Raw genomic sequence first — 24,791 nt, forward strand, 5'->3', positions numbered from 1 at the left:
CAAGTATTCCAAGTTTCAAAGCAATAGCTTTGATAGTTTAGGAGAAAAGTTGACCTAAACATAAAACTTAACCAAGAAATCTGATATTTTCTAAGTACAAAAGGGGCCATAAATCTTGCAAAAAGCAAGATGGAGTTATGCTTCTTGCTATACTGGGTCAGCTTATGATGGTGAACAAGTATTCCAAGTTTCAAAGCAATACCTTTGATAGTTTAGGAGAAAAGCTGACCTAAACATAAAACTTAACCAGGCAACGCCTACGCAGAAGCTGACGCCGACGCCGACGCTGACAACCGCTCAAGTGATGACAATAACTCATCATTTTTTTTTCAAAAAATCAGATGAGCTAAAAAGAGACCTCTAATTATTTTTTTTCCCCTACATAAGTCTATGTAAAACTTGGGCCCCTGGGCTGGTGCCTCTTTTCATCCCAGGGGCATAATTTGAACAAATTTGGTAGCTGACCACCAGGCAATGCTACATACCAAATATTAAAGGCCTAGGTCTTGTGTTGTAAGACATGAAAAACTTTTAAGTTTTTTCCCTATATAACTCTATGCAAAACTTGGAACCCCCAGGGTGGGGCCTCTTTTCACCCCAGGGGCATAATTTGAACAATCTTGGTAGAGGACCACTAGATAATGTTGCAAACCAAAATTAATGTGAAAGCCTTAGGCCCTGTGGTTTTTGACAAGATTTTCATACAAGTCTATATAAAACATGTGACCCCCTGGGCGGGACCATATTTGATCCTTGGGTGGTGGGTGGGGGTGGGGGGGGGGGGGGGGTAATTTGAACAATCTTGGTAGAGGACCACTAGATGATGCTACAAGCCAAATATAAAAGCCCTATGACCTGTGGTTTTAGACAAGAAGATTTTAAAAGTTTTTCCTTTCAGTTGCCATTCTGTATGGAATTCAATTCTTTGAATTTTTCCTTAAAGAAGACCATCCAAGGAACATCCCTGTGAAATTTCATCAAAACTGGCATAGTGGTTTAGGAGATGTTGTTTAAAAGAAAATGTGGACAGCCCGACACCAGATGTTGAGCATGCTAACTCTAGTACTTTGACTATTTTTAGAGCACCACTATTTTGCATTTAACAAACATAATTCGAACAATCTTGTTAGAGATCAACTAGGCAATGATACATACAAAATATCAAAGGCATAGGCCTTGAACTTTCAGACAAGAAGATTTTTAAGCTTTTTCCTATATATGTCTATGTTAAACTAGGGACCCCCGTGGCAGGGCCTCTTTCACCCCAGGGTAATAATTTGAACAATCTTGGTAGAGAACCACAAGGCAATGCTACATACTAAATATCAAAAGCCTAGGTCTTGTGGTTTCAGACAAGAAGATTTTTAAAGTTTTTTTTCTATGCAAGTCTATATAAACAATGTGACCGCCTTAGGCCTTATGGTTTTCTACAAGAAGATTTTCAAAGTTTATATAAAGTCTATATAAACGATGTGACCCCTGGGGCGGGGCCATATTTGACCCTAGGGATATAATTTGAATGAAATTGGTACAGGTCCACTAGATGATGCTACACACCAAATATGAAAGCCCTAGGCCTTGTGGTTTTGGACAAGAAGATTTTTTAATTTTTTCCTTTCGGTTGCCATGGCAACCAGAGTTCTGTATGGAATTCAATTTTTTAAACACTTTAAAGACAGCCATCCAAGGATCATTCCTGTGAAGTTTCATCAAAATTAGCTTGGTGGTTTAGGAGTAGATGTTGTTTAAAAGAAAGTATGGACAGACAGACTGACGGACGCCAGACCGTGAGCGATCACAGCTCAGGGGAGTTAAAAATGGGTGAAATATATCAGTCACCAAAAATCAGAAAAACTATGTATTTATATAATATAAATGCAAAGTAATAATATTCCACTATATTTGATAATACCCGTATGTTATTTACTTAACTTTTAATTTCAGCTGCACATGGTCTATGTGTAAAATCTGGAATAACCATAACTGTATTGTTTTTTCCAGAAAAAATATTAACTTTTTTCATGATCATAGTGCAGAGAAATGAACATTTTTTCTTGAGTATACTCAGTCAAACCTGTCATAGCGACTCACTGAATTAAACGACTTCCTGTCGTATACGACCCTGTTCCAGACCGCCCAACGTAAATCACTATATAAAGTCACTGAATTTAACGACTCCCTGTCTGACGCGACTAACGACCGTAATTTTTGCGTCCCATGACGATTATATGGCTGATTTCAACGACCCTTGGCATTTTTACAGCCTAGAAATTTGCAAAGTGTTCCTGGATTCTGAACAAGTACAAACCTGTTCTCTGTAAGTAACTGCCAACCTCACAAAGTGAATCAGAGGTGGAGCACTAATGATTTCAGACACAATGTTATTAGACAGTCACCGAGAACATACTTCTCGCCCTAGAATCTAATTCACGACCCCGCCATCAGTAGACCAATGCTCTACCTGCTGAGCTAAGCGGGTGGGCTACATCAACATATACATCATTAGAAAATGTTAAAAGGCCTATAGGTCACCTTGCTCATTTCTGAGATAAATAACATTTAATTACCTCCCTTATAAACTTTTAATATTAAGTATACATTCTATCGATGCTTTTTTACCCTTGAAAACATTTTCAATCTTCCAATGATAATTGCTCCATAAACCATTGATTTAGATCATACAAGGCAGTCTGAAAGACAGCTAAATCCCCCGCCACTGGTATTGATAGTGAAAGGGTAAACCTTTGACCCTGAGCTGTGACCTTGACCTTGAACTGACATGGCTGACCCATGAATTCTGCACATCATCTAGATGAGGTGATCATTTGACCCAAGTTTCATGAAAATCCTAACAGGGGTTAAGGAGATACAGAGCTCAAACCTTTGACCTTGAGTTGTGACCTTGACCTTGAGTTGACATGGCTGACTCATGAGTTCTTGATGAGGTGATCATTTGACCCAAGTTTAATGTAAATCTTTCAAGGGATTTAGGAGATACAGAATGGAAGGCTCAAACTTTGACTCTTAAGTTGTGACCTTGACCTTGAGTCGGCATGGCTGACTCATCAATTCTGCATATCATCTTGATGAGGTGATCATTTGACCAAAGTTTGATGAAAATCCTTCAAGGGGTTTAGGAGATACAGAGCAGACACAAAATGGAAGGCTCAAACCTTTGACCTTGACCTTAAGCCGACATGGCTGACTCATGAGTTCTGCACATCATCTTGATGAGGTGATCATTTAATCCAAGTTTCATAATTATCCTTCAAGAGGTTTAAGAGATACAGAGCGGACACGAAATGGTAGGCTCAAACCTTTGACCTTGAGTTGTGACCTTGACCTTGAACCGATATGGCTGATTCATGGGTTCTGCACATTGTCTTGATGAGGTGATCATTTGACCCAAGTTTCATGAAAATCCTTCAAGGGGTTTTGGAGACACAGAGCGGACACAAAATGTTACGGAAGGGCGGAAGGACGGAAGGACAGACAGAGACCATTCCTATAACCCCCCACCAATTGTGGCGGGGGATTAAAAAACAATTTCAATTGATCAATTATTTAAATACTGGAGACAATGTCTGCCATTTGCAATTATTTATTTATTTCATTCACATATTAAGCAACTCATATCTAGCATTACAGTCAAATTGTTTATTATATCTATAAAAAGTGATCAATTCACTGTGTTCTGCTAAATTATTCTTCATTTTAAAAAAATTAAACAACTTTTTGTAGCATGAAAGTGAATGCGCAAAGAGTTGTGCACTGGTAACTCCCAGATACATCTTTAACTGTTTCAGTAAATGAAATTTGGAAACATGCAGATTTATTCTGGCTTTTTTTTAAAACTGTTATTTAGATACAAGTGTCTGATATCTAATTGCGATGTACAACAACAAATACACACATTAACCTTAATCTTTAACCTGTTGGCGGTAAGCGACAGTGCCTTTGCGACCACTGCAGACTAAGATCAGCCTCCTCAGATTCAGTCAGTAAATTTTCAGTGAACATCCCTTCAATAAATAAATGGTATTGCCCAAACTGAATGATGGACAAGTCCGTTTCAGAAATTTGTTGAAGCTAAAAAAGATATACTTACTAGTTGAAGATATTGAAAATCCATGCAGTAGTGGCCTAGTAGAGAGTGAAGGCAGAAGACATACACAACACTTGGCACCATTTCACATCACCTTGGAAACAAAGTGTCTTGATCTCTACACAAGAACCATCATCATTTCAGTTCCATGCACGGAAATAGTGAGTCTCTTCTTTCAAGCCTATAATTAAATAAGCCAAAACAGGAAAACAAACTGCCAAATTATCTTTTGTTCAGAAAGTTTGCTTAAGTACTAGCATGACTATTCCTTACCCTGGAAGACTTAAATAACATTTAAAACCAATCTCATCAGAAGCTGCTAACATATATTCATTTACATAAAAAATAAAGGGAGGTAATTTGTCATAAATTCAGTCAATATGCACCTAAACTGATTGTGCAAGTCCATACGATGGCATAAATGAAATTTCAGATCAGTATCTTCATTAGTTATGGAGAAATACCCATTTTAATTTGAAGCAAAGGGAGGTAATTTGATATAAATCAGTCCATAGTCATCTACCCTGATTATCTCAGTTCAACTAATGACAATAATGAAATTTCAAATGAGTCCTATAAACACTTAGGCGTAAAAAAAAAAATTGTTTGCTTCCGGTATCCCGACCTACCCTAAATTTTTGGCCCGACCCTAAATGTTTTTATTGCCTTGGAGAAATTTTTTTCCAACTTTTTCACAAAAAGTTGCAAAACTGCACTTTTTCTGCTTTAAACATGGCCAGTGATGTTAGAAATCAACTTACTGATGCTCTAAAGGCATAACCCCCTTATTTGTAATCATTTTTTGACACAAAAATAATTTCCGAAAAGTCTCCCTTAATAAAAAAAATGTCCAAAAAAAAATATTTTTCCGACCTACCTACCCTAATTTTTTTTAGCATGTTACCAGAAACAAAGAATTTTTTTTTTTAGGCCTTACTGAGATAAATCCATTTTTATTAAAATCAGGGGAGGTAATCATGCATTGTTATATGCATGTAGAAGATACAGAGTACAAGCCTTTACAACAATATATTAGACAAAAGCTGTCCGTAAGGCAGCCAAGCTCGACTATTCGAAATATTGTCACAGAAGCAGGAAAATATTACCCAAAATGTTAAATATCAAAAGAGTTTTAAGTTCGAAAGGGGACATAATTTGATCAAAATGCATATCAAAGTTATGGGACTTGATGCTATCAACTAGTTTTATAACCTCAAAGACACATGTTAAGTTTCAATTCAATATCTGCATTAGTTTTGGAGATAGTAACTTGCATGTGAAACTTTAACCAGAATTTTTAAGTCCAAAAGGGGGCATAATTTGCTCAAAATACATGTCAGAGTTATGGAACTTGACCCAGTGAGGTTGGTAATTGACCTAGAAAAAGAACAAATAAGTTTCAAAGCTATATGCCTTTAAATAGCTGCATGTAAAAACTTAACCAAGGTGTGATGCCGATGCTGACGCTGACGCCGACACCAGTGTGAGTAGAATAGCTAGAGGTAATCAGAAATAAAATAACTCCAGAACCTATGACTGAATCTGACATCATGGAATCAAATTTATTGTTGTTGAAGATATTTTGCAAGTTTGTATCAAATCAAACCATAAATGAAGTCTGTATATGCTGCAAAAGCCAAAATAGCAAATTTTGGACCTTTAAGGGGCCATAACTCTGGAAACCATGATGGGATCTGGCCAGTTTTCGAAAAGAACTGAGATATTCTGTCAATACCAGTTGTGTGCAAGTTTGATTAAAGTTGAATGCAAAATGTTGTCTCTATCTTGTTCACATGCAAATAATAGCACATTTTGGCCCTTTAAGGGGCCATAACTCTGAAACCCATGATGGGATCTGTCCAGTTTTCGAAAGGAACCGAGACATTATGCCAATACAAGTTATGTGCAAGTTTGATTAAAGTTGATTGCAAAATGTTATAACAATCGTGTTCAAAAGCCAAAAACAGCAAATTTTCGCCCTTTAAGGGGCCATAACTCTTGAACCCATGATGGAATCTGGCCAGTTTTCAAAAGGAACCGAGATATTATGCCAATACAACCTGTGTGCAAGTTTGATTAAGGTTGATTGCAAAATGTAGTCTCTATTGTGTTCACAAGCCAAAAATAGTAAATTTTGGCCCTTTAAGGGGCCACGACTCTGGAACTCATGATGGGATCTGGCCAGTTTTCGGAAGGAATCGAGATATTATGCCAATACAAGTTGTGTGCAAGTTTGATTAAAATTGATTGCAAACTGTGGTCTCTATCATGTTCACAAGAAATTGTGAACGCACGGATGGACGACGGACGGACGACAGGCGATCACAAAAGCTCACCTTGTCACTACATGACAGGTGAGCTAAAAATCTGTGCCAGAGTTAAAGACGTTGTGTCATATGATGCGAGTGATGATGTGAAACAACTGTTTTACGTTTGAATCAAATCAATTCAGTAATAACTGAAATAAAGTGAAAGTGCACAAAAACTTTAACTGGAAATTCTAAGTAACAAGAGGGCCATGATGGCCCTATATTGCTCACCAGAGTTGGTCTGGCCTACTGACCTAGTTTCTGACCCCACATGAGCCAGTTTTGAATTTAACCTAGAGATCATAAAAACAAAGTTTCATAAAGATTGAGTCACAACTGTTGCCTTTAGAGTGTTCACAAACTTTTCTGTTGACTTGACCATGTGACCTAGTTTTTGACCCCAAATGACCCAGATTAAAACTTGACCTAGAGATTATCAAGACAAACATTCTGACAAAGTTTCATAAAGATTGAGTCATAACTGTGGCCTATAGAGTGTCAACAAGCTTTTCCTTTGATCTGGCCTACTGACCTAGTTATTAACCCCACTTGACACAGTTTCAAAATTGACCTAGAGATCATCAAGGCAAACATTCTGACAGTTTCATAAATACTGGGTCACAACTGTGACCTCGTGTGTTCACAATCATTTCCTTTGATTTGACCCCGTGACCTAGTTTTTGACCCCACATGACCCAGCTTCTAACTTGATCTAGAGATCATCAAGAAAAACATTCTGACCAAATTTCATAAAGATTGAGTCACAACTGTGGCCTCTAGAGTGTTCACAAGCTTTTCCTTTGATCTGGCCTACTGACCTAGTTTTTGACCCCACATAAAACTGATTTGGAAACTGACCTAGAGATCATCAAGACAAACATTCTGATAATAAATCATAAAGCTTGGATCACAACTGTGACTTCTAGAGTGTTCACAAGCTTTTCCTTTGATTTAACCCCGTGACCTAGTTTTTGACCCCACATGACCCAGATTCAAACTTGACCTATAGATTATCAAGACATTCTGACTAATTCTTATGAGTTTCAAGCTAAAATTGTGGTCACTAGTGTTGGCAAGATTTTCCTCTGATCTGGCCTAGAGACCTAGTTTTTAACCCAACATGACCCAGTTTCAAACTTGATCTAGAAATCATAAGATAAACATTCTGACCCAGCTTCATAAAGATTGAAACACAACTGTGGCCTCTTAAGTGTTCACAAGCTTTTCCTTTGATTTGACCCCATCACCTAGTTTTTGACCCCACATGACCCAGATTATAACTTACCGAAATCATAAAGACAAACATTCTGACCAAGTTTCATAAATATTGGGCCACAACTGTGGCCTCTAGTGTTCACAAGCTTTTCCTTTGATCTGGCCTACTGACCTAGTTTTTGACCCCACATGTACCAGATTGCAAAATGACCTAGATATCATCAAGACAAACATTCTGGCCAAAAATCATAGAGATTGGATCACAACTGTGACTTCTAGAGTGTTCACAAGCTTTTCCTTTGATTTGACCCCGTGACCTAGTTTTTGACCCCACATGACCCAGATTCAAACTTGACCTATAGATTATGAAGACACTGACCTATAGATTATTTAGACAAACATTCTGACTAATTCTCATGAGTTTCAAACTAAAATTGTGGTCGCTAGTGTGTTGACAAGATTTTCCTTTGATCTGGCCTAGTGACCTAGTTTTTGACCCCACATGACCCAGTTTCAAAACTGACCTAGAAATCAATAAGACAAACATTCTGACCAAGTTTCATTAATATTGGGCCACAACTGTGGCCTCTAGAGTGTTCACAAGCTTTTCCTTTGATCTGGCCTACTGACCTAGTTTCTAACCCAACATGACCCAGTTTCGAACTTGACCTAGAGATCATCAAGACTAACATTCACAAGGCAAATGTTGACGGACACCGGACAATGGCCGGTCACAATAGCTCACCTTGAGCACTTTGTGCTCCTGTGAGCTAAAAAGGGGGAATAATTCATAAAATATTGGTGCCAGAGTTACGACTTTGTACCATATGATGTGGGTGATGATAAGAAATAACTGTTTTAAGTTTGAAGCAAATCCATCAAGTAATAGCAAAGATAAAGAGAAATTGCATAAATTTAACTTTAACCTGGAAAGATGTCGATGTCATGTTGAGTAGGATAGCTCTCCATACTTCATAGTCAAGCTAAAAAGGATTACCAGCGTTATGTTCTTAAATGAACTGTAAACCACAAAAAAACACCAAGAAATTTAGGGGTCATGAGTGGTCTTCCAAGAGAGATTTTTTTATCTGACATCTGACAACTGACAGCTAAATTGTGGATATGAAAAACTTACAAAGAGAATCTGAATTTATTTTATTACACTCAAAACATTGTCTTATGTCATACAATATGCTTATATTAGACAACTTTTTTTGCATTGACATAATGTTCTTCCGGTAATAATTGAGTTATAATTGGGGATTTAATATCTATCAATGACTTGATTGGAAGAACTATCAAAAATCTTAAACAAGAGCTGTCCGTAAGACAGCCAATGCTGGACTATTTGAATTCTTGTTCCAGAAGCAGGAAAATTAAGATATCTAGAGTTTCAAACCAATATCTGCATTATAGTTTTGGAGATAGTAAGTTGCATTCAAAACTTTAAACTCGGATTTTCTAAGCATAAAAGTGGGCATAATTTGGCCATAATGCATGTCAGACTTACAGGACTTGATGCTATCACCTAGTTTTATAACTGCAAAGACACATGTGAAATTTCAATTCAATATGTCTGCATCAGTTTTGGAGACAGTTAAACTTGCAGGATTTTCTATGACCAAAAGGGAACAAAATTTGCCAAAAATACAATTCAGAGGTATGTGACTTGACCCAGTGAGGTTGGAAATTGACCTTGAGAGCTGCCAAATAATATGGAGACTGCTCCTAGTTCTATATATAAACGTTGACTACAATCTTTTATGATTTTGACATTTCATGACGTACTTGACACAGGGACATGTTGAACATCCAAATATTAAAAGGCACCCTGTTACTAGCAAAGTAAAAGAACTTTAATTAAGATATTAAATGGATTTCAGAAGACACTGTCTCATAGGAGAAACAAGCTGTTTTAACCGCAACGTTAGAGGATGCTTGTTCATTGTCAACACAAACACTGAATTTCCCAATCAACACAAAATATTAAGAGGAAACCAGTTCAGAAATCAAGACCTTCTGACCAAATATTATCAATGAGCATTTTGAGGAAACAAGACACAACATTATTCTAAATGCAGACAATGACTTTTATGGGATACTGCCTAGCAAATAACCATGGGTTTTACAGGAAACTGGTACAAGCCTAACACCTATGATCAGGTCTAGGAAAGTGGAGTATTTACAGATTATCTGTAAATTTACAGATGATCTATAAATTTACAGATTTTTCAATCTGTAAATTTACAGATTGTGTGTATGAAAACTGATGAAATTACATTTATCCTCAAAACCGCAGCTTGGAATTAATTGGTTTATTTACAGAATGCATAAATTAAGGTCATTTGTGGGTTTCAGCCATTTTTGTTGACTTTGAGTTTTTGGCATTTTAAGAAAAATCAAAGTCAACAGAAATGACTGAAAGTTACAATTGACCTTTATTTATACATACCATAAGTAAATCAATTAATTTCAAGCTGCGATTTTGTGTCTAAATATAATTTTAGCAGTTTTCAAACACTTGATCTGTAAATTTACAGATTGAAAAATCTGTAAATTTATAGATTATCTGTAAGTTTACAGATAATCTGTAAATACTCCACTTTCCTAGACCTGATGATCCACTTCTTCATCAGAGAAAAATTTACTTGTTGCCAAATCAATTTCAAGAAAATCTGGAAATGTTTTGCATTTAGGTAAAAAGGCACTCTGAACATCAAATAAAAGCCCAAAATGCAAAACTTTAATTAAACATTTCTTTCTTAAAATTATTTACCTTCCATCCTCGCTTTGTCTTCGTTCTTTGCCTCTGCCAACAGCCTACTGAACACGAGTTCACCAGCAACAAATGTCATGTGATTCGCACTTCGGGCTACACATTCACTATACGTTATGTGCTACACAAGGATAACAATACAACCGAACATGTGGTGTTATGTGGTGAAATGTCACTGTTCAATATTTCTTGGATCAAATGAGTGCCCCTACGTTGTCCGGTATGGAATCCCGTGTATTACCGTAACCACTAGAGTGGCTTAAAACAGACTTCACCAGGTCAGTCCTTGATTTCTTTTGCAATTTTGGAACCTTAAATAAAATGGAACAAAATTCCTCGACAAGTACTAAGGAAAAAAAATACATAACTAACAACTGCATGGTTTTTAAATTCTGATATTCTACGAGCTGCACCCGGTTACCGACCTCGGGTCTTGACAGGAACTACATTTTATTGCCTTTTCGCGAAGAGCAACACTAAACTTAACTGTTTTCCTGGTGAAAAGACCGTCTCTCTTATAAACATGGGTGAAATGATGGATCATACGGAAGATATGATGATGAAACAGATGGATATCTCAATGAATGGGATACGGTGGAACAAATGGGACAAAATGATAAAAAAAGGCGTGCTGCAATGACTGGCAGACGGTATATAATGAAGAGAAAAAACAACAAAAAAACAGACCAGCTATTATAAAAGAACAGACGGAATTGAATGGACTATTTACAAAGAATGTACCAAATCTAACAACAAAAATAGTACATACGCAAAGAGAGATAGGGTAGTGCGGATTTCTTATTTAATTTAAAAAGTAATTATTTATAGGAGTGTAGACACACTGATCATATTGTAATTCGCGTAGCAGATACTAGTATGTGAATGTAGAACCACACCTGATGATTTTAACGGTACTTATATGTACACAGTCCAGGTGTGTCGAAAGAATGTATACCTTAAGAATAGCCGCTAATCCTTTTATTGTATAAACATGCCACATCCGAATGATATATGGTAAGTCGTAAGTCACAAATGATATTTTGATATTATATCATATTTTCCAAATAATGAGAAAGTTCAAGGAAACCTCAAATAATGTTACTGGCCACATTTCCGTGATTTCGAAAAGTTTGTAAAATTTTGCCATTGTACTTTCGATTTTAAGACATTTACAAAAATGACTATCAATGCAGGGATGACGCATGTTTTTCGTGTTATAACGTCTGCAGAATCCTGAGGGAATGGTTGGTGCCCGAGCACATAGGGCGAGGGTACCAACGTATTCCAAGGGAATCTGAAAATGTTATAACACGAAATGAACATGCGCTAACGCTATTCTAGCATAAAACGCAAAAAACTCTGATAAATTAATACATTCTACCTCAACGTCATTAAATCGCCATGAAATGTGCGGGAGTACCAGAGTTTTTTTTTAAGTTTTTTTTTCACGTTGACGTCATTTCCATTTTTACGCTTTGTCACGGAACGCGCATATTTAAAAGGGTGTTATAACAGTACGCGAGCGCGAGAATCTCTCTGTTAACACACGATTTCTCTTTTGTTAAAACCACGAAAAGTGACAAGAACAGTATGTACCTGCTCGGACATCGTGATAACAAAAAAGTAATAATAAACAAGAAGCTTCGTTCAATAAACGCTTGATGCCCCTGGTGGCATCCTTGTATATACAAAGCAACCTAAGTCCAAAACGAGGTCAAGTTCAAGGTCAAGGTCAAACTGAGATCAGGTGATGTCTGAAGATGAGGAATGGTCACAGGTTACATCTGCATTAGTATCAATTCATTCTTGTAAGGGGTATTGATGCTAGACGAAACGGTCCCATTTGGTTAACCAAGAGATGACCCATATAAAGCAACCTAAGTCCAAAATGAGGTCAAGGTCAATGTCAAACTGAGGTCAGGTGAAGTCTGAAGATGAGGAATGGTCACAGGTTACATCTGCATTAGTATCAAGTCATTCTAGTAAGGGGTATTGATGCTAGACGAAACGGTCCCATTTGGTTAACCTCGTACGGACGGACGGACGAACGAACGGACAGGACAATCACTATATGCCTCCCGCATCAGTAGATGCCGGGGGCATAAAAAAATGCTGGCCCTCGTACAAACAATCATGTCAAGGTGAGGTGAATACTGGGGTCTGTCAACCTTTGATTTTTCCCAGACAATGTAAACATTAACAACTTTTTCTTTGCTGTTTAAAAAAAATGAAGCATGTGAAACTGATCATTAAATTATAAATGACGGAAAATACAAACAATACGAAAAAAACAAGAGACAGTATTGTGTAAAAACATCATCAAGTTAAGCCCACGTGCATTCAATTTATAATATATGTATATCCAAAGTTTGGTCCAAAATACACGCCTTCAATCGCTGGTGTCGGTTTAGCGATTGTGGGCTCGAAACCTTACTTCTATAGCTAAATCTACTACATTTTGTAACATTCGATTGAGCGTTCCGTACATGGATGTTTTACAACTGACATAAATGTTCTAGAATGCACAGATACCACTCCGATATGTATCAACGCCCCTTCCAAACCTTTTATTTGGATAGTGTTGATATGTCTCACAAAGGTTGATACTTACAAATACATAGTTTCAAAACTTAAAAAAAAAAACAACTCTGACGTATAATGGGCTAAAACAAGTGTTAAAATCGTGCTTAAGCTAGGCTACATTCATAAAGTAATTCCAAAAAGTGGAGACGTTAAAAAGTGCCGATGCTTGAGCTCAACATCTTTATGAAAGTCACAGGAACCGCACAAAGAAAAGACAGACATTTGCACATCATCAATAAGGAAATTTTCGAGAAAAGCGGGATATATCCATTAATTTGTTATATTCTCAGCTGCTGTTTTGTGCATGTGGTCCCATGATTTTCTACATCGTTATGTATAGCCTGCGAATCCAGTTCGTCTTTTCCCTTTCTATATAAGATTTAGCGCCAAACGCCAAAAAGTTTTAGTATGTTTTTTCTTCTTTTTTTTTTGTTGTTGTTTTTTTATGGACAAAACGCAAATTATCCCAGGCCAAGAACTCCAAGGGGATAGGGATTTTTTAAATTTGATTGGATATTTTGATTGCTGCGAATGAAAGCTGCAATTTGTGATAAAAATCTAGTTATTGATTAGATCTAAGTGGATACAAAAAAGAAGTAGACCTAGATCTAGTATACTTCTCCAAAATGTATAACTTTATTTACTTCTTTTAACTGACTTCATAAAGATCTAATCAGTTAAAAAGAAAAAATGTTTAAAGTTTTATTTCAGAACGTCTTTTAAAGTTCCATAAGGTTTTTAATTTTATGTTAAAAGCAGATGTAATAGCTGTCCAGTTAGATGTTGTGCAGAATTTTATAGTTAGAACAGGGCTACTATCAATACTGCATATGAAAATCTAGTTCGAGACAAAAAGGGAGGTAATCAAAAACAATAGATTCAATAAAACTTTCTTCTGTGCTCACCAATAATCTAATTTTTGAAAAATATTAGGGGAAATAAGTATCAGAGACAGAATTTAACAAGAAATTAGTATCTTTTATGTTCAAAATGGAAAAATGTGGCAGCTACATTTTAATCAAAGGCATTATGAGCCTTTAAAAATAAAAATAGTCATGTACGTGTTTGATAGAACACAATTACCGCCCTTTGACCAAAAGCGCCATTTGCACTGGAGGTAACTGCAAGGCAGACCGATTTCACAGACTGACATCTACCTTTACATCTCTGTGGAGGAGAGATATTGACCTATGCAAAAACTATCACAATATCGCGACTGGCGTAATATATTCGGACTACACTGGAGGTAAAAACGTCATGGGTATTATTGCTTAAAAGTCAGATGAGGATTTCAAATAACGTCAACAAAAAATTTTAATGTTAAAATTGCGCTAATTATGTTCCGGGGTAGATCTATATTGTTTTGCTGATGTCGGTCAGTTGGTCTGTCGGTCCGTAGACTAATCGGTATCCAGATACTCCAGAACGCTTAGGGATCATGAAAGTTCATAGGGAGGTTGCAACGTTGGTGATGACCAGCAGATTCTGAGATTAGTGTCAGATTAGTAAGTCAAAGGTAAAGGTCACAGAGACCTGGTACAGATAAACCATTTCAGGACATAACTTTGGAGCTCTTGGGCCTAGGATCACAAAACTTAATAGGGAGGTTGATCATGACCAGTAGATGACCGCAATTGATTTTGAGATCAGTAGGTCAAAGGTCAAGGTCACAGTGACCCAGAACAGTAAAACCGTTTCCGTACAATATCTTGAGAACGCCTGGGCCTCGGATCACGTAACTTAAACAAACTTAATAGGGAGGTTGATCATGACCAGCAGAGGACTCCTATTGATTTTGAGATCAATAGGTCTAAGGTCAAGGTCACATTGACCCAGAACAGTAGAACTTTTTTGCCAAATAACTAGAGAATGCTTTGGTCTAAGATCAGATTTGATAGGAGGTTATTTATGACAGGTAAAAGACCCATAATTATTGATTTGATGTTTGTATGTCAAACATCGCGTGAACAGTGACCTAATAATTTAATTCTGTTCCATGTGCAGTTACTGAATGCATCAATTAAAGTGGGACATTTTGTGTTCTATGAGCTCTTGTTTGACATCAGAATATACAGATGTTTTGAACAATTTTAGGAATATTTAATCTTTCAATTGAACAATAAGTAGATCTAACTGGGTTTTGTGTCCATTCCCACTAGCAATACTCATTCAGCTTAATGGGATGACTACTTTATGATCAGATATTTTATAGTTGCCATCCCACTAAGCCTTACCGGTATCTGCATTTTACTGTTAGGAAAACAAGGACATTAAAAAATCCTAAAAAGTCGTAAAATACTGGCCAGACTTACTTGTTCCATTTAATTAAACTTTAATATCCATGTATATTGTAGAAATTTCAAATAATGCATAATTTTAGATAAGAGACTTTAAATCTGTGAACAGATGCGAGAGGATACCAGCCCTGAAACCTGTTTCAGTACACAGCGGACCATCGATGACACTAAATTGCAGAAAGAAAACACAAAATGAACATTCAGAAAAAGCCAGCGGGGCCATTTCATGCTTTAATGTCAACTTAAATTCTTTATCAGCGGTGTAATAATAACAAATACCTCATGCATACACCAGAAAATGTTCCCAATAGATTTCATTGGGGATAATTCCTAATAGAAATATGCAGAATGAGTTTGGATGTGACAGGAAAGTGAAAGTTAAAAGTTATCACACCGTCCCGAAAGGTCCTGTTGTTTGGACTAGCCTTCCTTAGACACAAGTACTGGACCTGTTTTCATCCTAAGTTGAGACAGTGCAAAAGATGTTAGGTGATTTTTCTTGTGTGCTCTAAAATCTTTTTATGCATGCATGGATTGACTTTCACAGTATCAAAAGACAACTTTAGACATGCGAGTCATGCTAAGACATTTTAAATGTTTCTACAGTAAACCTCGCTTATAAGGAACAGCTTGGGACCTCTAAAAATTGTTCCTTATAATCGAGGTTCCTTATATCCTTAGAGCGAACTAGTTCCTTGTATCCGAGGTTTGTATAACGAAGACAATTTGTATAGCGAACACTATTTGACTGACCTTTGAATAGTACTATGTGTTCATACTCCGGGCCGACCATGATTCTTTTATGTGAGAAACTAGCGAGTCTAGTACTGTCCTTTCCTGGAGAGACTGTTTGGTAAACTGCCTGCATGTATATGACTGAAATAGTGGTGTAACATGATGTGAAACCTAAGCTAAGCCAAAATGTACGTCGATAAGAATGCCCGTAATTTGTTTACTTTTTGTCGGTTATTTCTACCATATCTTTTTAGAGAGCCCTACATTCTGACTATGTTGCAGTTACTCCCCTTACCCTGCTCGACTGCATGTGATGTGACTAGGCATCAATACTAATATAAAATAAATGATCATATTTTTCATTTTGCATACACTAGACAATGGTGCTTTACATAGGGATTAAAGTGTAAATTATAGATCTACCTATAATTTTGCTATTGTCCATTTTATCACCTGCTATCATTTTTACAAAACTGGACTGTTTGCCATTGTTAATCACTCGTAATTAGCACATTATTAAGGATATTTCCATCGTGGCGAAACTAAACTAATAATGACCAATATTAAAATACCAAGGTTTGGTGACTATGGCCGTGACTGATTTTCGTTCACTATTGTTAGCATGAAATACCTAAGATATGTAGCTCTCAAATATAATTTTGAGTAAATATAAATCTACTATCGGCTAGTATTTGGTAAATGTTAATGATAATGTTATATATTTTCTTTTTATCGTTTCCGTGAATTAACAAACTAAAGATCATAGAAATGAAATAATTTTTGTTTATTCATGTGCGCGAAGGCGCGTGGAAGTGCCGATGTTACTCTGACGTCATCAACGATTATCCTGTTTATTTCCAGTTTTCAATAATTTTTATTCATTATGTCTGTTCGCTATAACCGAGGGGTTTTCCATTGCTTTTCGTATTTTGGGACTGCGAAAAGTGTTCCTTATAACCGAGTGTTCCTTATAACCGAGTTTCCTATAACCGAGGATTTTTATATTGAATAAAGAAGGAATGAGATCGGAGAATTGAAAACTGTTCCTTATAACCGAGTGTTCCTTGTATCCGAGTTCCTTATAAATGAGGTTTACTGTAGGTGATTTTTGATATCCTGTTTTTATTTTTATTTTTTTTGATGTACAGATTAATATTCAAGTGACATGGCACACAGTTTACCATTACTAGACAATGCTTTGCATGCAGTGTTCAAACACCTGTCTTGAAAATGGTCACACTAGATCTAATTATTAATTAATAATCATGGGGGACTAATTTTCGAGAATTTTGAGGTTGACTCAGTCCACAGAATTAAAAATCCAAAGGGCAAGTGAAATTTCCATTTGTATTATGTTCAAGCATAAAATCGAGGAATTCACATCCCCTCGGCCTCGACTGATTCCACAGTTAATGTCAAAGATCTTTTTTTCATGTCCAGTCTATATCTCTTTTATGCAAGGATGGATAAAATGAAATATATATTGAAGTCACTCAAGAGAGATTTACAGCTGTTAGAGGATGGTGTGCCTGATTCTTGTTAACAGTAATACAATGCAGTGCTCAGCAATTCCTATTCTTTCATCACTTGTTTCAGTTGATATAATGCTTCCGTAAAAAAGGAACAAAATTGTCTAAAAAAGGCAGCTCCTGAATTGCAACTGCTTTAATGTAGCATTGCAACACACACTTTTAACAACTGCTAAATGCACACATCCACTATGATACCGAGATTTAAATTTAAACAAGCCTCTGCCTCACCAGTGGAGTTTTATAACCTGTGAAATGCTCCCAGCTTGTAACCATACTTAATATGTAGATTGCTTGAAAGTAAACAGTGACATTTGGATTACAGTTATTATCTTAATAATCTTTGTATTTATAAACAAATAGTTGTGTAACTTATAAAAAAATATCTCTACCTTTTTATTATAGAGTTAAATGCTGTGTGTGAGGCAGCCAAGAAGTTCAGATTGTTGCTACAAATTATGTGCATGGCTTTGAATGGATTGACATGGAAAAAAGGTATGGAAAATACATGTATAAGGATATGGTATGTACTTGTTGATAAAATTACTGTAATCAAAGAAATCAACATTTTCAGATTTTGGTTTCATGTAGTATCATTGTCATAAAAATTGTACAAGTTTTTATCTGAATACATGATATTTTTAGTTGTAAGAGTTCAAAATATAGAGATTCTATTTCATAGACACAAAACCCACCCAGAAAATATAAATTTTATTCTGATTGAAGGGAGGCAACTCAATTTAAATTTTTCTTACATAATTTATTATGTTAATCCTGCAGTTTCATTTTGGTAAAAATCACATTGAAATGAAAAATAATATTTTAATGAGCTGCAAGTTTTTGTTATTGTGTAAAATGTGTCTTCTTTTTATAGCGAAGAGAGCTAGAAGAAGGAAACTGAAAAACAAGAATTCTGGTTGTAAGTCGTTGTTGAATATTGGTAACAGATACAGGGAATGGCATGCACAACAGATTGAATGATTAAAGTAAAAGAATAAATTTTTGAAAAAGATAAGATATCATTCTTAAACTGGGCGCAAACTTTAGGTAGAATGAGATTAAACATGAATTTCACAAAATGTTTGTTTCCTTTTCCAGCTTCCGTAAAATAGAAATCAGTAACTCTCCGAGTCACCTTGCTACCTGAATAAAGGCTGTCCCAGTATCCCTAAAATTCCTAGTGTTTCCTACTTTTTTTTAATTTGCTAAAATTCCTAGAAAAAATGCAGAATCTAAGGTAATTCCTAAAAATTTCTTAAAAGTGAATACAAAGGATTCCAATGCAGAAGTTTGTCCCCAGAAAGTAGCATCACGAGGATTTTGCCGAGGATCAAAAATGGTGGGGACACATGTCCCTTTGGTATGAAAAATGTGGGGACATTTTCAAAATCTTGGGGATAACAACTTTTGACCATATGCCAATAAAATAAGACAGGAACAACTTTAAAACTGAAGTCTTTATTTCAGTCCAACGATTGATACTCTTTAAATCAACACTCCCGAAATTTGGAGTCATTTCCCTTCTTGGCTTCATTCAAATATCTGCACCTTTTGTGGTTTTATTTTGTGATGCATTTTCAATTTTGGAGGCTGTTAGTGTAGAATATTTGACAGATTTTGTACACTTTCAATTGCACCTGCTGAGACAGTGGGTGGAGAACGATTAACAACACGGGTTTGTGTGTTCTATGGGATTTTATGAAGCTACATGAAGTACTAGTCAATACACTGAATGCTTTTCTTGTCTGCAGATATAGAAATGTAGCTTAAAATTGTTCATTGTTGATCAAAACAACGTTTTCGCGGGAAACTCTTCTATTCTGATACGGTACAATTCGTACTCAGTTCTGGTTGTCCCATACGGACGTTCGTCCCTCAAACTTTTTGTAACGCAACAACTGACCTTTCTAGACCAATATTAGTGTGACATTCATATATTTTACGCGAGATTCTCGCGATATCGCAGCCTCGGCAGAACCCTGCATCACCATTACATCCTTAGCCTTTAATTCAGTAGATCTTACTATACTATATAAAGATAAGTAATAATACTATATAAAGATAAGAGTAAAGCTTACAATTTTAAAAAGATTTGAAATGTTATAGCTGTGACTGTATACTGTGTTCCACTTATATATTTTGTTGTATTTATACAGGTATGGTAAAGCAAATGTAGCAGGTGGAGCATGTCAGAACAAATGGGCTGAATCATAAGGTTCCAGGGTCAGTATTTGTTTGTTATACAGGAATAGAAACAATATCTTTTTTTTTGTTACAGGCTTGCATTACCAAGCAGTTACATTGGCTTTAAATCACTTACTTCTCACCTTCGTGGATTTGAAAACTTGCTTAGGATTTGGGTCTTTTTTATCATATGAGAAGGCATTCCAGCTGGCTTACAGAAGGTAAGTGGTTCTCTCCAGATGCCTGTCAGTGCTTGAAGTAACTTTCTGAAAGGCACCCTGGGTCCTCCTAGACCACAGGAAGCTGGAAAGTAGCCATATGTCCCAGAGTTGTCTACGTTTGTATTAAGACTCACTCTTTCTCTCACAATAAAGGAATATTTTACTTGAAGTACAGTCAAACCTGTATCAAGCAGATTCCCAAAGGAGTGGTACAGTGTGGCTGCTCAAGGCAGGTGGTACAGTGTGGCTGCTCAAGGCAGGTGGTACAGTGTGGCTGCTCAAGGCAGGTGACTGAGTAAGGCAGGTTGTAATAAGAGCAAAATACCAATTTGGAAAGTAAGACTGGCTGCTTATGGGAAGAGACCTAGAAGAAGAAACACAAAAGAATGCTATGGGCAATTCAGTTTAATATTTTTATCCCCCCCCCCCCCCCCCCCATTTTTAAATCGCACTGTCCAAGAAATAACTTGGCATAAATGTTCACCATAATGAGACGACTTGTCATGCGCAAGACCCAGATCACTAGCTCGAAGGTCAAGGTCACAGTTAGAGGTCAAAGGTTAACATGGTATAATAATAATAAAGACTTTATTTAAAGAGGCAACACAGTCAGGTAACCCGATCTTCCCTGTGAGCCTCATCATATATACAATATTTACAACAGTGTAGACTTTCAAATTAACATAGTAATAAAATACATAATTATAGTCATGACAAAAAGTTATATAATGCAATAAATAATTTGAAATATATGCACACAGGCACTCACACACATACACTCACACATGCGCACACACATGTACAAAATGCACAATTATAACTGTAGAAAATGACACAGATATTTCTATAATTAATAAATGTGGAATTTGCCCCTGAAAACCATTTTTTAGACCAGTGACCCTTTCCAGTATGCCAGGTATTTTAGTTTAAAACAACTTAAGTTTTCTGCAGTACGGACTTCAACAGGCAACTCATTCCATAGACTGGGACCTGAATAATCGAGACATTTCCGAAATATTTCTGTGTTTGGCTTTGGCAAGTACAGATTTTGTTTTGAATCTAATGACCTTAAGTTAACTTTTTTGACTTTGTGCAAGTATGTGAATTTTGTTCTGAAGTAGTCTGGGCATATGTCATTAAGTGATTTGTACACAATGATTGCTTTTTTATATTTAACCCTGTCAGGAAATTTCATCCAATTTAGTGTAGTAAATAGTTCCTCTGATGGAGTGTCAACATAAGTATCAAGAATTGTTCTTGCTGCTCATTTCTGAAATTTTATAATTGTTTCAATCTCTGATGCATTGCAGTTACCCCAAATAGAGCAGCAGTAATCTAAATGTGGTAAGATGTACACATTAAAAAAACATTTTTCGCACAGGCAAGTCTAAGAAACATTTTATACGCTGCAAGAGATATAGTTTAGAGTTGCATTTTTTTAGTACTTTGTGTACTTGTTCTTTCCATTTGAGACCCTGGTCAACTTGTACTCCCAGAAGGCTTTCCGAGTCAGAAAATTCTATTTTTTCATTTCCAAGATAGAGTTGAATAGAGCTATTGACTTTTGGTTTATTTGTTGTTTGTATTGCCATTGCCTTTGTCTTTTTTGCATTAAGAGACATGGAGTTGTTCTGACACCAAGTAAGGATTCTGTTTAGAGAATTTTGAAGAGTATTTTGTACTTCAATGTTTGTTTTACCTGCTGCAGTTATTGTGGTGTCGTCCGCAAACATGTCTGTGAATATATCTTTTAATTCATTTGGTAGGTCATTGATATACATCACAAAGAGTAGGGGTCCCAGGACTGATCCCTGAGGCACCCCAGATTGAATATGACCCAGTTTTGATAGTTTCCCTGAAACACTGACCCTCTGATACCTGTTTGACAGGTAAGATCTAAACCATAGTAAAGCTGAATCACTAACATTAAATGATTTAAGCTTTTCAAAGAGTGTTGCATGATTTACCAGGTCAAAGGCTTTAGAGAGATCAAGAAAAACTGTCCCTACTGTTTGTTTTGAGTTAATTGCATTAATCCATCTGTCAGTAATAGCAGTCAAGGCTGTTTCACATGAATGATTGGCCCTAAATCCTGATTGATAGTTGTATAACAGCCCATTTTCTTCTAGGTAGAATTTTAAACTGTTTGAGACATGTCTTTCAATAATTTTTGATAACACAGGCAGTACTGATATTGGTCTATAATTATTTTTATCACTTTTTGAGCCTTTCTTGTAAATTGGTGTTATCTTTGCAATCTTAAATTGGTCGGGAAATATTTTGTTTGCAATACTTAGATTTAGTACTTTGGTAAGAGGCCTTGCTATTATCTTTGCTGACATTTTTAAAAATTTAGCATTTAATCCATCTAAGCCAGTGGACTTTTTTGAATCTAAATTGAGTAATTGAGTTTCAACAAATTTTTGTGTAATTGGTGGTATGTCATATTCATTGCTAGAAGTGTTCGTTTGTTGCTTACAGTTTACATTTTGATTTAAATTCTGTTCAACAGACTGAAATACATTAAGAAAGAAGTTGTTGAAAGTGTTAGCTGTAGTTTCTGGATCAAGTATTGGGCTTCCAGATTCATCATTGATAAAATTGGTTTGGGACTTGGAAGAGTCTCCAGTTAGATCTTTTAGGTTTTTCCACAGTAATTTTGCATCTTTATTGTGATTTTTATTAATTGTATCTGTGAAGAAGGACTTTTTTGCCTGATATATCATATTTTTTACTTTTGTACGCCATTCTTTGTATCTGCTTTTATTACCTATGCGTTTAAAATGATCTCTTTGTTTGATGGTTAATTCAATTTCTTTAGTATACCAGTTAGGTTGATTAGAGTGTTTGACACGTTTCTTTTTTGTTGGGGCATGGTAGTCCAGCGTCTTTAGAAATAAATTTGTAAAATAGTCAAGGGCATCACTCGGATCATCAAAAATGTCTATTGTACCCCATGGCTGGCATTGTAAATCATTTAGAAACGAGTTTTGGTTAAAATTTTTGAGTTGCCTGTAGGAAATGATGTTATGACTTGGACCATCAGAATTTGATGATGTATTCCTGGTTATGCATACTGGAAAATGGTCACTTAGTGAAAGTTGAGGTACTGAAACATTCTTCATGTTGCAGGGTACATTCGTATATACATGATCTATCAAAGTAGAACTTGAATTTGTTGTTCGTGTAGCAGTGCTAACTAACTGTGTAAAATTAAATGCATCATTGAGATTAATCCAGTTGTTTACCATTGATGTATTATTGTTTGACAGATTTATATTAAAATCACCTAGAATTATGACTTCCTTGTTTTCACATATAAGCTTTTCAAGACATTTTTCATACTGTTCAGTCCAGTTTGCCAAAGAAGATGGTGGTCTGTAAACATAACCAATTATAAAAGATTTCTGATTCAATGGTCTAATTTCAAGCCATATGATTTCCAAGTCCTCACACTCTAAGTCAGTTCTTCTAGTACAAGGAAAGCTGTCTTTAATATAAACTAGTAAACCACCTCCATGAGATTTCCTATCCCGTCTAAAAAGTTGGTAATTATTTAGTTGGAATTCACTGTCAGAGAAGCTGTCATTTAAAAAGGTTTCACAGAAACAGATAATATCTAATTCACTATGTTCACTTAGTAAAATTTTCACTTCATCGAATTTGGGTGAAAGAAAATGAATGTTTAAATGCATTATTTTAATTCCTCGCTTGTTGAACCAGGTATCCTTTTTCAGATTGTTAGTCTGGCTGTTTTGTGTATTTTGGTATGGCTGTTGTATTGTTTCCATGTCATAAACTGTACTTTCACTTAGTACATGGGTGGAGGACTCATGTAAATCCATGGCAGCTGATTCCACATTGCTGCTCGATTGTGAATCTGATGATAATTTTGCCGGGAACCTTTGTTCTTCCACTGGTGTGGCCGCCATGGTGTTCTGTGCTGTTGGCTGGCCTTTCGAAAATTTCCCGTTTGTGGTTGTTTCCTTTTTGGTTGACACTGATGTTGAGTATTTTTCGTATAGCGGCTTTAATGTTTTTTGCAAAAACTGCAGCTCCATGATCATTGAGATGAACTTCACTGGAGAATAAAGCTTTATTCACAGAATTGTCTTTCATAAAAAAACTGGTGTGGTCAATGAAAATGCAACCATGCTGGTCACATAATTGCTTCAGTTTTTCATTTGATTTTTTTATTATTTCAGCTGATATTATGTCTGTTTTCTTTGGAAGTATAGATGAAATAGCCACTTTAGCTGTAGAATTGGTTTGTTTGAGTTGTCTTATCAAGTTAGTGTACTGCTCATTGATTTCTGCTGGTGTGTCGCCATTAGAAACATTATTGATACCCGCATGTATAACATATACATCATTTTCTCTAAAATGCACATTCTGGGTGTATTCATGTACCTTGATTTCAATGTCCTTAACCTCAGCTCCTCCATGTGATTTGATTTTTACGTTAGTTTTCTCCGTAGACATCCTGTCTGTTTTTAGGACTTTTGTGACTGAGTCGCCCAGAATATGTATTTTATATTTCTGAGACTTGTCTTCATCAATCACAATTACGTCCTGTTTTTCTGTGTTGGGAGATTGAGTGTTATTCTTGGGTTGTGTAGTTTTACCTTGAGTTTTGGGTTCTGTCATTGATGACTGGTTAGTATATGTTGGTTTTTCTGGGGGTGCTCTAGATTCACAGTACTTGTTCTTGATTTCATCTTTTTGAGTTTGAAGCATTGATGTTAGAGTTGAAATGTCCAATGTAGTAGCAGCAGCATCTTGTTTTTGTGCTAGTAATTCTATGCCTTCTTTGATAGCAGTTATATCCTCCATGACT

At 36.0% G+C, this 24,791-nt stretch overlaps 1 protein-coding gene and 1 long non-coding RNA gene across 2 annotated transcripts in view; one reads left to right on the top strand and one right to left on the bottom strand.

Moving 5' to 3' along the window:
* LOC123552014 (uncharacterized) overlaps window positions 1-4,276 on the bottom strand; it is a 55,867-nt gene extending 51,591 nt beyond the window's left edge. Inside the window, exon 1 of the long non-coding RNA XR_008370640.1 lies at window positions 4,109-4,276. This is a non-coding gene — a long non-coding RNA (uncharacterized LOC123552014). The remainder of the gene's footprint in view (window positions 1-4,108) is intronic.
* A 7,133-nt stretch (window positions 4,277-11,409) lies between these two features.
* Window positions 11,410-20,481, top strand: LOC123553454 (uncharacterized). Its single transcript, XM_053542252.1, has 5 exons — window positions 11,410-11,419; window positions 14,061-14,234; window positions 17,955-18,044; window positions 18,424-18,468; window positions 19,706-20,481. The coding sequence occupies exons 1-5, from the start codon at window positions 11,410-11,412 to the stop codon at window positions 19,723-19,725; spliced, it is 339 nt and encodes a 112-aa protein (XP_053398227.1). The 3' UTR covers window positions 19,726-20,481.
* Window positions 20,482-24,791: the final 4,310 nt, after the last annotated feature.

The sequence above is a fragment of the Mercenaria mercenaria genome, chromosome 4 (genome assembly GCF_021730395.1).
Source record: "Mercenaria mercenaria strain notata chromosome 4, MADL_Memer_1, whole genome shotgun sequence".
Taxonomy (NCBI): Eukaryota; Metazoa; Mollusca; class Bivalvia; order Venerida; family Veneridae; genus Mercenaria; species Mercenaria mercenaria.

Excerpts from the sequence above, each read along its gene's own strand:
- LOC123553454 (XM_053542252.1), top strand. Across the intron at positions 14,235-17,954 it reads ATATTCGGACTACACTGGAG|AGTTAAATGCTGTGTGTGAG; the intron begins GTAAAAACGTCA and ends TTTTTATTATAG. Across the intron at positions 18,045-18,423 it reads TGGATTGACATGGAAAAAAG|CGAAGAGAGCTAGAAGAAGG; the intron begins GTATGGAAAATA and ends TTCTTTTTATAG.